This window comes from Cydia strobilella, chromosome 26 (assembly GCF_947568885.1).
Source record: "Cydia strobilella chromosome 26, ilCydStro3.1, whole genome shotgun sequence".
Classification (NCBI taxonomy): domain Eukaryota; kingdom Metazoa; phylum Arthropoda; class Insecta; order Lepidoptera; family Tortricidae; genus Cydia; species Cydia strobilella.
This window is the reverse complement of record NC_086066.1, coordinates 3,470,551-3,483,823: the sequence shown is the minus strand read 5'-3', so window position 1 is coordinate 3,483,823 and position 13,273 is coordinate 3,470,551. Positions and strand designations below refer to the sequence as shown.

The following is a 13,273-nucleotide window of genomic DNA, read 5'->3' as shown; positions in this document are numbered from 1 at the left end:
TTAAGTTTTTCATACATAACTTGTTTTTGCTCTATTTCGTTTGTTTTATAAACTGGAGCTATATAAACTAATTTCAGACCTAAATATACCTCATGTCATAGTATGTGCAAAGTTTCATTACAATCCAACACGTAGTTTTAAAATGAGAGCGGAACTACGTTTATATGGGAAGGTGCAATTCGGCCGAGCTTGCCGGGACTCTTAAAGAGAGCGGCTTCCAAATCCTTTTGGACAATGGGAGAAGACCAGTGCCCCCCGCACTGTGTCAGACATGAGCTGGTGATGATGATGATAATGAGTAACTTGGCACCCGACAACAATAATGGCCACGCGCACGGCAGTTGTGAATGACAGAAATCTGAATAAGAAATACTTATAAGTAGGGTAGGATAGGAAACAGTGGCTCAACTCGAACAGTGGCTCAGTCGCCCCAATATCGCCACTATCATGTTGGAATTAGGTTGTGTGAGCCAATGTACCCTGCTATTTTTTCCGACCCACTCTGTTTCCTACTCTCCCCTACATGTTATTACAATTCTGCAATATACCTAAATACGACTCATTATTTTAAAGAACAAATTAATTTTGTACTTGGCAGAACCGTCTGCCAATAAAAATAAGAATGATATTTCAATTTTTAAAATAAAGAAAACTATATACTTATTCACAATTTTAAGGTGCGTAAAATTATGATTAAATGGCCGACATAATCACCGCAGACTGGTAACTTTCAGCAAGTCGGAACGTAGCCGCGAGTTCGAGTCTCGGCTTAGGCGTTGAATATAACAATCCATACAAGTTTCCAACTATAAATTGTAAACAACATAGTATAAAACAACGCTTCCTGCTGTCTGGATGGATGTCTGTCCCTATGTATGCTTAGATCTTTAAAACTACGCAACGGATTTTGATGCTTTTTTTTTTATAGATAGAGTGATTCAAGAGGAAGGTTTATATGTATAATACATCAGCATTGCACCCGTGCGAAGCCAGGGCGGGTCGCTAGTCAAAAATAAACAAAAACCAATGCAACAAACGTTTATTTAACCTTAAAACGTCAGCGTACGCCCATCTTTCAACTCCAGTTCCTTTCTATTTCCCGTCTTTTTCATCCCCTCCTTATACTCCGCATAGTCTATAAATCCGTCTCCGTTATAATCGTTGTTAGACATCACCATGTCCGTGAGTAGGGACAGCTCGGTGTCGTCCATATGAGTCACTTTCCTTTCGTGTCCGTCTGCAAGCGGTTGACGCGTTTACTACTTATTTGATCGCCAAAGACATGCCAAAGACGTCATATTTCAGACGCCACGACGTTTAGGTATAAACTTCAAAAATCCCTACGTATTAGATTATTTTAAACCGGGTCACTCACGTATTATTAAGTCGAATAGCTCGACATGTTTCGGTCCAATTTACGAGGACCGTCTTCACGGAGACAACGGTGAAGACGTGTCGTGTCTCCGTGAAGACGGTCCTCGTAAATTGGACCGAAACATGTCGAGCTATTCGACTTAATAATACGTGAGTGACCCGGTTTAAAATAATCTAATATGTTTGAGTCTCACGGGAGTTTTATAGTAAAAATCCCTGCGTAGTTTATACAAGTATTAATGTTTTTAAAAGTAATGCTTTAAAAATTACAATTGTATCCGTAACTCGTAACGAGGTACCTGTTATAAATGTCATGCTAATTTGATGCGATGAGTTCCATTTTTGGACACTGTTGCAACCCAGGTAGCAAAATGACGTAAAATGACGTCAGCGACGTCATAATGACGGCATTATTACGTCATTATGACGTCGCTGACGTCATTTGACGTCATTTTGCTACCTGGGAAGCGCTGTCAGGGAGTAAAGAAGTAGATATAATATATAATTATTGTACAGGTAAGTAGTTTTCGTGTGTTTCCGTACTGTTATGCTCATCTCTCAACAGGTACCTATATGATAACTAACAGATTAACAAAACAACAATTTTGTTATTTATTCGTGTTTTAACGCTTGGGGTAAGTATATGATATGATCTAATATCTTGGCAAGAGACAACGTATAATATATATACTTATCTAAAAATCTTTCGCCTTAACCCATGATTTAAAATCAAAATAAAAGCAACACCTTGTTCATTAGTTTAATTTAAAAATAAATCCTCCGTCCGTCTTTCAGCTGCACCTGCTTCCTACCCGCAGGTTCCGTCAAAGCCTTTTTATATTCAGGGTAGTCAATGAAACCATCTAAATTCTTGTCGATATTCATCATCATCATATCAATTAGTAGAGATAGTTCCTTGTCGTCCATGTGAGTTACTTTGTCTTCGTGACCGTCTGTAAGCGTTTTTGACGTCGTGGTTAGCGTATAAGATAGACCTCAGGTAGCATTTATACGTCATTGTGACGTCCGTTACGTCATTGTGACGTCAGTTACGTCACTGCTACCTGGGATGTAGGTTTTGATAAATATCTACTTGTACTTATCTTGGATGTTTTCTATGTGTACTGTGTGTAGGTAATTTAAGTAAGTAAACACTTTATTGTACGAAAAGAAAGGAATATTGGTTACATCAGATAGAACATAAATGTGTAGTACAAAGGCTAACTTATCCCTAAGAAGTCTCTTCCAGTTAACCTACCTATATGTAAAGGAGTAATTAAAAGCTATACCTAAAGTAACTATATAATATTAAATAAATATATTTATATATATTTTTATTTAATTTAATTTTTACAGTTTGTAACATATATGTTAATTGTATTAGTTAGTTAGTTTTAAGTATCGTAAGCCGGAAAGGTACATCATAGCCGCTGCATGTAAAACACCCTATCACCTGTACTAATGTACAGTCGTAACAGTCGCCATCAGATATATCAGAGCGGCCGAGGTGCTCAAAATATCTGAACACGCACTCTGACGCCTTGGCAATAGAAGCGTGTTCAGATATTTGTGAGCACATCGAGCGCTCCGATATATCTGATGGCGACTGTACTAATGTATTTACACCTATGATGACGAAATAAAATGATTGATTGATTGATTGAATACATAAATGAATAGAAATATATATTATGACCGCACACATCTTACTACGTGTCAGTAGGTACTTCGTCTGAGAGCTATATTAGTTTTTTTAGTTTATATTTTAGCGACGCAACTGTTTAATATGAGTATCACACAGATAATAGCTTAGTATCGTAGTTTGTTATATTCCTTTAGGACACACCAGGTAAAGAATAAAGACTGCTAATCCGCATCATCGTTATGTTGCAAGAAATGCAATCTTGTAGGTAAATAATAAGTATCCTAATTTGAATGAAAATAAAAAATTGAATAACATTTCAAAGTTGTATATTTAAAATCCATCACTTAAAATAACGACAAAAATCGGCAAAAGTAATAAAAAATAGAATATTTGAGAAAGCAAGGAAATGCTGAGTTTCATTAGGAATATTTCGAGTAGAACTTACACAATTAAATAATGTACCCTGAAGTCCAATCAACTAGGCACTCGACAATTCTCATCCGTTATTTTGTACAATTAAGCAATATTTGCTATAGGATTATATATTTTCTACGCTGTAAATTATCAAAATGAGTAGAAATATCAGAGTTTGACTTATATGTTGATTAGGATTTGCAAGGGACATGAAATTGATAACAAAATGTTTGTTTTGATTTCTTAAAAATTGTTATACTATGAGTAATATTGAGTACTTAGCTGTTAATCAATAAGATAGGCGAAGAACCCGTCGCTACGTGGGTTCTTCGTCTAAAGAAAGATAACCGATACGCACGCTTAATACAAAATTATATATGAAGAAGTTGAGATAGGCGATGGAAAGAAAATTGTATGTATATACCATAATGGTGACAAAAGAGCTTACGGCTTTACATAATGGAAAGCGGCAGCCGTAGCATAGAACCGGAATAATCATATTAGTCCGAATCGATCATAGTTTTACCACAGTTATTAACTGTACATGAGTAGCTCCATCTAGTTCGGCAGTCAAACAGTGGACACGTTTTTCATTTAGATTGTGTAGGCCCCTTGTACAATCAATAACCCTGGTTTTACTAAGCGTACAGAAGATCAAAAAGAACCCTAATGGCGTTTTAGTTTTCTAACAGAGTTTGTAAGGATATTCGATAACGATTCGATTAATCGATTTTTATATAGAAATAAAATCGCAAATTAAACAATTTTCAACATCGGAATAATCGATTAGCCAATATTCGACAAATAAAGTAAAAATTATGTAAGGCGAGATAACCGATTTATCGAACGAATACAAAATATCGATTAGCAGATAATCGATTAATAAAATCGGACAGTTTCTATAACGCTAATACTCATGACGGATGTCACTGACTGTTAGAAAGCTAAAAACAGAATAACATAACAAAATATACAAAAATAACCGATTGGAAGGATCATTCGAATTAGACACTTTGAGTGTACAGTCATATACCAATATATACAATTACATTGAAACTTATAATAGCTCGTAAAGTCCTTCTTACGGCCCCGGTCGAGGACTGTTAAAATCACGTTATTTAGGTGACATTTAGAGCTTTTAAAAGGACCTCGGATTTTAAAAATAATCCTATTATTGACAAAATGTAAAATTAGAGTTTGATTAATCAGTTTCTTTAACCCTTTTCCAGGTTGTACCAATCTAGGTTTTCCCGAAAAATCCAAATGTATTCCAAATAGTTACGATTTGGTGATTAATTTGAAGACTAGTCACATTTCCTGAAAGACTAATATAATTTGAACCATAAATGTATGTGGGTATGTGGTTATATAGATCGTACTATGCCTGGGAAAGGGTAAATAGAATAAGATCCACAAGTATATATTTCTTTATTTATACCTTCATGTTTGTTCAGTTTTGGCACGATTATGAATATAAAAAGATTTTTAAGCAATTATATACAAACAAATTCTTTTTTTGTAAGTAAGTTTTCTTATAAAACATGTGGATCCTAAACAATGTCACTTATATTTACTTATACAGCCACAAGTTACAAATTTACAGTTTTGTACTGAAAAATTGATGCATCCATTTTAGACTGGAATATTGTAACTCATAGCTTAGAACGGTGCCAAGTATACTTACAAAACGAAAGTCATTATTCCCTGAAAGTAGAATTAAAATAAATTCTAAAGCTTAAAAAAATTGTATCGTTATAATGGCTAGTTCACTTAATGTCAGATTTTTATTGTTTTGTTTTAATTTAACTTAGAAGTTATAACGGTTTTTCAAAGTTTAAAATTTTTACAGACAAGTTTCCATTTTGTAAACAGAAAATTTCGTTCCTCATAGAAAATATGAAAAATTTCGCACATCACTAATGGAATTATTTTTGAAATGCCTCCACATCCAATGTGTGTGTTTTTTAAGATTAGCAATTTATTTTAATTTTCTACTTTCTGATTTTCAGCGTCAATCAGTATCTACTGTAGACCGACTAAGTATATTGTAGTAATATATACACAAAAATAGCCTACGCTGGTGCCAATATCAGAGCATATTCATACTAATTTATTTGGATATATTAACGAACCAAAAATATCATCAAACTGTATAAACATTTCATCAGAAATCAGGCAGTCGAAACCCTCCTGATATTGACCCTAAAATTAAATGTTTGTCAGTTTTTATTTTAGCTGTCTTGAAAAATTCTTGAATCACATAAAAAAGGCATTGTGTCAGATAGTGTTTTCTTTGTAGTATAACTCTAAATATGATTTTGAAATACAAATAAAGAAAAGAAATATATTTTAGGTCATTTTAATATTTCTCTAATTTCCCCATAGGTATTCATTAGTCACGCATGCATTAAACCGTATGTTTAATAGAATTTTTTTATTATTTTATTATTTGAGCATGCGGTAGATGATGGAATATTTTTTCTAACGTCACATACAGTTATTGGGTGTGAGCAGTACACTTGTATTTGCTTGTATGATGTATGTATTTTTGAGATTTCTAATCCAATACTGATATACGTAGATATCGATATCTGACCAGGCGTCGTAGCACGGTACGCTTATCACTATGCCTGTCACGTTCTAACAAGTATGTGAGTGCGAAAGTGACGGACTTAGTGATAGGGGAACCATGCTGCGCGGGCTGGCCTTCAAGTCTATCCCCATTTGAGCTCAAACATTGCAGCTACCAAAGACAGATAAATAAATGAGAATGGCAATCTCCTTAGTAACTTCTGATCCTCTTGGCACCACCTTATCGAGGTTTCAACTTCGTGTATTTTGTGACCTTTGATTAAGTAAATATCGATTTCAACTCTTTTATACACCGTACCTACTAGATGTTCCCGAGACAAGTGTTACGACAAAGCTTTAAAACAGGGTCCGTCTAAGCTATGTCTGAACCGATTTAGAAGCGAGAGTTAGGAATTTAACGCTGCCACTCTGTGTCGGTTACCGTACAAACTTAGTTTAGACGAACTCTAAAACCTCAATAACTGGCATTACAAACTACAACTCTACAGGCTGGCTAAAAAATAAGTGCATTCCCGTTGCCAGCGAGGTTTTGAGATTACACTGAGCAAGTTTTACTATGGGACCAACCACGAAATCGTGAAAAAAAATTTACCCTCCCTTAGAAAATGGACCGGCCAGAATGTATGAAATAGCCAAATTTTTTTTCGCTATTTCTAGGTTGGTCCCATAGTAAAAGTTGCTCAATATAATCCCAAAACCTGCCTGGCAACGGGAAAGCACTTATTTTTTTGCCACCGTGTACTTTTGTGTCACTTTTAAATCTCTGCTCAAATGAGGAAAAGCAAAACCAGCACCCTAAAATCGTCAACGGAATGTCTAACTAATACTATTGCCCCTCCTTATTCTGACTCTTCTGCTGCGCCCTAATGAACTCTGGGTAATCTATATACCCATCCCTATTATGGTCATCCATGTTTAATATAGGGTCTATTAAATTGACCAGCTCATCGTCTCCGAAGATCTTTTCGCCGGCCGGTGGTGACCCTGGCTGTGGTTGTTGCTTGTGTCCCTGTTCTGTAGCGTACATAGAAAAGAGACAGACACAGATGTGAGCGTAGGGTAAGTAGCAACAACTGGCGATATCGTGCGACGTTAAGTAGGGTGACTTTTTTTGTCATGGTAAAAATATCAGCCTATATTTATACAAGGTGAGATATATTCACAGTTCAGAATCACTTGCGTGGTTAACTTTTTTGAAAGTCCGTTTGTGAGGCGTATTAAGGTAATATTATATAATACTGCAAAATCGCGAATTATTCCAAAAATCGGCCTTAATTCCATGATATTGAAGTCCATTTTCGAAATTTCGATGTGATTCGGTATAGTTATTCGAGTACACTTTATATAAATACAGAATGACTTTTTTGAACCGTCTAAAAAAAGTCACTCCGCACGAAAATACTAAGAAGTTGTTACTATTTATTAGCGAATAAAAAGTCTCAAAATACAAAAAAAAATACTATGTTAATAAGAAAGTTGAGACTTTTTATACAATGTAAATGAATGAAAAAAAAAATATTTCGACTTTGCCCACCATTCATTGACAACTTTGCCAATATCGAAATATTTTTCTTAATAACAAACCATGAACACATAGCCATAGAGAAACCCACCCTTGGCAACATTAAACATTTAAACACTGTAGCAACACTTAATCCCAAAATAGCTGACATGAAGTATAACAGTTTGACCTCAAAAATAAACAAATATAATATGGTTGTTTTAAAAATTGGAGGTAAAGGTACAGTGTGGAATACCCCTGTTTTGTAATTTTAGACGTCAAAAAACTTCGTACAGTGTATAATATACATATAATGTTGTTGTTATTATAGTAATAGTGTAAGATTCCTAAACAAATTCATATGTTCTTTCGCCTCCACAATAGTAAAAGTTAACACAAAAGTAATATTTTTTTACAAATATATTGAGAGAATTTGTACTTCTATTAGTATTTAATTATCCATTTTCCTAATAAATTAATCAGGAAATGTGATACTTTTTTAACATTAACAATTAAACTGGGCAAAGTTGTACTTTATACTTTCTTTTAATTCAACTTTTGATATCTTGCGTTAAAAGTAATTACAATAAATTTATGCTTAAAAAAAAGTATAGCATTTTATTTTGCGCCTTATAATTTCGTACAAACAAGATCTCAATAACGGATTTTCTTTCAAACATACATACATACATATAATCACGCCTATTTCCCGGAGGGGTAGGCAGAGACCACGGATTTCCATTTGCTACGATCCTGACATACCCCTTTCGCTTCTTTGACTTTCATTACATTCCTCATACACGCGCGCCGGTTTAGGGTGCTCTTGACCTGGCCTTTCTTCAGGATTTCCCCGATTTGATCAGAGAAAGTCCGCCGAGTTCTACCCCTTCCAACTCTCGTTTCTACCTTAAAATTCATTCAAATTCCTCTCGTTTTAGTATTAAAAAGTAAAGTGCACTCACCATGCCAATGTATAAGGCTCTTTATCAGCTCGCACCCATCCAACTTGTTGTTGTTGTCTGCGTCATGCATCTTGAAGTAATGGAACTGCAGTTCCTGTTCGGACATCTTGGAGGTGTCGATGGGCACGTCCATGTGCTCCTGTATGTGTCTGGAATGTTTCAGAAACAAATTAGTAGACACGCGACTTTAAATCCGGATGTCGCAGATTCAAACTCCAGCTGTACCAACAAGGGCCTGACACTCTTTGATAGAGAAAGATAGTCTTATTGCGATTCCTATGAGAGGAAAGAGAAAATAGTGCCATGCTTTGTCCTCATCACCGACCGGGTGGCATCAAAGGTAGGAGGCGATGGCGAAATACCGAAATTTATAAGAGTGAAAGAGAAAAAATCCTATATGCTGCCCAAATTTTATATGAATATTCTTTCTCTTACCCCCGGTCGCTCGGTGGCGCGTCTATCTCCATTCCAAATAATTTTTATTTATTTAAATATATTTACACGGCATCACAGCATAGGCCAATACACCGAATAATTAAACTAGTTACAGGTATACAAATTACAAATACAAAATATATATAAAGTAAAATACAAATAGTCATATTAAGTCAAATGCAAGTGCTGGAAAGCCTATCACTACTTGTATATACTATGAGTTTTTTAGTGGCTTTTCGGTGAAAGAAAACATTGTAAGAAAACCGGATAGTCCCCATAAGGCCTATACGTATATCTGGGTTGGAAGATAAGATGGCGGTCGCATTCGTATAAACTAGTGCCAATTCTTGGGATTGGTTGCCAAGCGGACACCAGGCTTTCATGAGGCGTGGTAAAAAGCCGGGACAACGACAGGAAGGAGATGGCATACCAAGCCACAAATTGCACGTAAACAACCCGTATCAATTCGTGGCGCGTGGGGTACGAAATACCAAGACTTTATAATAAAGTCAATGGCGACGAAAAGGTTAATCCATACTAATATTATAAATGCGAAAGTCTGTGTGTTACCTCTCCACGCTTAAACCGCTGAACCGATTTATTTATATTGCGACAATTATTGTTTATTACTACTTAATCAAGTACACTCACTCTCTTTCATGCTGGATGTTGGCAGCGTTCAGCAGTTGTGGCTCTGAAAATGAAAATTTCATTTACTGCATCTGAGCTGATGTTTAGGTATAACTAGAATACTAGAATTTTGAAAAAATATAACTGTCAGCGATATATGTCAGATAGGTGTCAGTCATATGGACTGTTTTCCGAAGTCAAATATGTACTGAGAGCTTCGTCTAGCGGCTGTATACTGTCCGCGCGCGAATTCCGTGCATTCGGAGGTCGAGGAAGTAGGAGGGTGTGCGCCGCGCCCGTACGTACAAAATGACACTACTGTCATGACGCCCAACATCCCTAACATTCCTCTGCCCTGCACGGAATACGCGCGCGGACAGTATGTAGGTATATACGGTTGATGTGCTGCACTTTGATCTGATCCTGCTGCAGCTGCTGGTACTGCTGCTGAGGTGATGCAGGCTGGTATCGACAGAAGTGACAGGACTTACCACCGTGATGGTCATGCTGCACTTTGATCTGGCCCTGCTGCGGTTGCTGCTGGTATTGTTGCTGCTGCGGTGGCGGTTGTTGGTATTGTTGCTGCTGCGGTGGTGCAGGCTGGTATTGTTGCTGCTGGTACTGCTGCTGGGGAACCTGCTAAAAATAAACATAAAAAAATTAGTTACAAAACCGGACAAGTGCGAGTTGGACCTTCCCACTTTCCTTTACTTTTTAGTATTTGTTGTTATAGCGGCAACAGCAAATACATCATCTGTGAAAATTTCAACTGTCTAGCTATCACGGTTCATGAGATACAGCCTGGTGACAGACAGATGGACAGACAGACAGACAGACGGACAGTGGAGTCTTAGTAATAGGGTCCCGTTTAAAAAAATATCTGAGTCAGTGTGAAGCAAAGCGTTTTAAATTTGGGCAAAAATGATTTTGTATATGCTGTTCTCATCTATAGGTCGCATTTCTCAACCGATTGTCATGGAATTTTTTGTCAATTATTTTTTCTAATATCATATGGTATGACAAAGTATGCCATAGCTTACCTATACAATGATTATTATTAGTTTAGTAAAATAGAATTTTAATGGTGGCCACCATGTCACCAGATCTGAAATTATCAGGTCCAATAAACAGTGGCGTAGCTAGGCGTGGGCGAAGTGGGCCGTCGCCCACGGCCTCGCACCCCAAGGGGGCCTCGCGCGAGGCCCCTTCGGGCACTGAAAGAACAGGGCCTCGCAAATGCGATTTCGCCCACGGCTAGATTAGTTCACACTACGCCACTGCCAATAAACAATCAAACTTTGAAGTTAGATGAGTCTGGTGGACAAGGTCCACAGGACCCTTAAATTGACATAAATCATGGAAGTTCGCTTGGCACTAATGATGTTAATTAGAAAACAAACTCAAAAAGAGTATCAAAGTTTTAAATCCAGTATATTTAATGTAGTGAGAAGGGTTAACTAAATATTGGTAGACAAGATGGCGCTGGTCGTTGCTGCAAAGGCTGCGTTCAGCTTATGGTTGGGCCGTGTCGATCGCTGCGATCGTGGCCCAAAATGGTCTCGCTGGAAGATCAGCACTGACTTTCGGGTCAGTATTATGCTGAGGCGAGACCATTTCGTGGTAAACATTAACTCTTACCTATTTTATATATGCTTGTATGTTTAGTTATACTTTTGTATGTAATTTTAGTTTTATGTTTATCACGAATAAAACATTTGGTTCAGATTCTGATTCTGGTTTCCATCCAATAAAACTTATTAGTTAGTTAACACTTTCGCAACCGGGCAAAATTTTGAACAATACCCCAGAAACCAGTCATCTATAGCATCTGAGCAAAGTTCATGAGTGCCTACCAAGCGGGTTCTCGGTAGTCAAAGTGTTAATATTGTCATTGACGTTACCTGCTGATGGCCTTGAGGTGGTGGCGGGGGTGGTGCTTGTTGATAATTATTATTCTGAAAAAGAATAAAAACAAAACATCAAACAAGAAATCATACTAATCTTGTACATAATGAGAGAGGGTAAAATACAGCTGATGCCTTGAAACTAGCAAAATGAAAAAGTTCACCTAATTTGACTATAATTCCATTACAAAAATGAGATAACTTACCATATAGCATTTTTTTTTTAAACAAAAAATGTGGTATATTTTGTAATATTATACACACAAGTATGTTATCATCATGAATTAAGAATACAAAAATTATAACAAAATTGAACATAACATTGACATATTACTTACCTCTTACAAGATATATACAGTGGTACTACGTAAACGAAATTAATAACTAGCTTAAATCTAAAATAGGCCCTTGAGGCATTGTACCAAGGATGCTGGCGGCATTTCCCCGCTGTGTCGCAATGCTGATACATTGTGCGAGAAAGCCGCCAGCTCTTCGGTCACCAGACGTCAACCAGACGCTTCGCGATTTCTGCAAACAACTTATGCGCGCTGGGACCCCATGGACCTAGAGTTTCAACTCCATCACATTGACATAGATGTGATCATAATGTGCGATATGATCAGCTCATTGAACGGGTTTCTGAGTAACGATCTACAAGTAGAATTATTTACTGATTCCTGGTCTAAGCTAGCGTCCAGGTGCCTCGCATACTGTGAGAATATGAACAAGTGAAAGAGCTGATGAATAATTTCTGCACTGTTACTTTTGTATAAGTGTGTTAATATTACGTAAATTGCAAGTGTATATGGTGTAAACCGTTTTTGTAAATAAATAAAATAATAAATAATAATAAAATCATAAATTATCAAATTATACATAAGTACAACATTTAAAATCCAAAACCATATTATTTGTAACAAGTTATTTGTGTGTGCGTTTTGTAATCTGGTATCATTAGAACGGTTACACAACCTAAAGAATACTTGAATTGCTTCTTCAGTATAATTTGTTCTCGTCTCCTACCTGTACCGATACTCATAAGCTTATTTAGTGTTAAGATTTATTCATAGATCTATATTTTTTGAGTCTTAGGAATCTCCCTATCATTAATAGATTTTTATTCCATTGCTTTCAGAATTTAGTGAAACATATGGGGAAACCCTAAATTATGTCCACTTGACATAACCACTATTGAATAAAGATTATTTAAAACGCAGGGAGACGTACAGAGGAAGAAAAGTAAAACTAATAGTTACCTGATAGTTCTGTGGGGGTACCCCTGGAGCAACCTTTTGCTGATATTGTTGCGAAATGCAACACTGCAGGAAAGCAGCAAAAACTAGAAAACGCAACATCTTTCACACCTGAAACGAATACAATTACAATTACTACAAACTGTCGACACACCTTAATTCACTATTTTAACCATAAAAAGCAAAATTATAAGTGAAAACTTTGAAATATAAAACCTATGATCTAACCTCCGTGTTAAACCGTGTTTAAAGCGAGGTTATTTGATTTACCTCTAAATGTAAGCTACGTGGATATTATGGCGATAAAATGCTTATCGAGTATTCTGATAATGTAAGCCGATTTAGAAATCGCAAGCGTTTCGAAAAAGTGTAACTTCAAACAAATATCGACACGTCACGTCAAACGTAAACGTCATTTGACATTTAGTGCGTTTTGTTATCGCACTGTTTTTATAGTAAAGTAAAAAATCGCTGAAGCCGAAGCGATCCTGCTAAAGGACCGGGGTCAATTTTCTAGTCAAAGAATATTTACTATAGTTTGTCAAAGGACTGTCTCATTTCAA

General features: G+C 36.4%; 1 protein-coding gene across 1 annotated transcript; it reads right to left on the bottom strand.

Annotated features, from left to right (window-relative positions):
- Positions 1-6,154: 6,154 nt before the first annotated feature.
- LOC134753346 (signal transducer and activator of transcription C) lies at positions 6,155-13,129 on the bottom strand. Its single transcript, XM_063689217.1, has 7 exons — positions 12,981-13,129; positions 12,714-12,821; positions 11,455-11,508; positions 10,045-10,192; positions 9,575-9,617; positions 8,489-8,637; positions 6,155-7,039 (listed from the first exon to the last, which is right to left on the bottom strand). Exons 2-7 carry the CDS (start codon positions 12,810-12,812, stop codon positions 6,852-6,854), a joined length of 681 nt encoding a protein of 226 aa, XP_063545287.1. The 5' UTR covers positions 12,813-12,821; positions 12,981-13,129; the 3' UTR covers positions 6,155-6,851.
- Between the last annotated feature and the right edge of the window lie 144 nt (positions 13,130-13,273).

Coding starts and splice junctions, on each gene's coding strand:
- LOC134753346 (XM_063689217.1), bottom strand. CDS start 12,812: ATGTTGCGTTTTCTAGTTTTTGCTGCTTTCCTGCAGTGTTGCATTTCG. Junction 9,618..10,044: donor GCAGCATGACCATCACGGTG/GTAAGTCCTGTC, acceptor TTTCATTTTCAG/AGCCACAACTGCTGAACGCT. Junction 8,638..9,574: donor AACATCCAGCATGAAAGAGA/GTGAGTGTACTT, acceptor GAAACATTCCAG/ACACATACAGGAGCACATGG.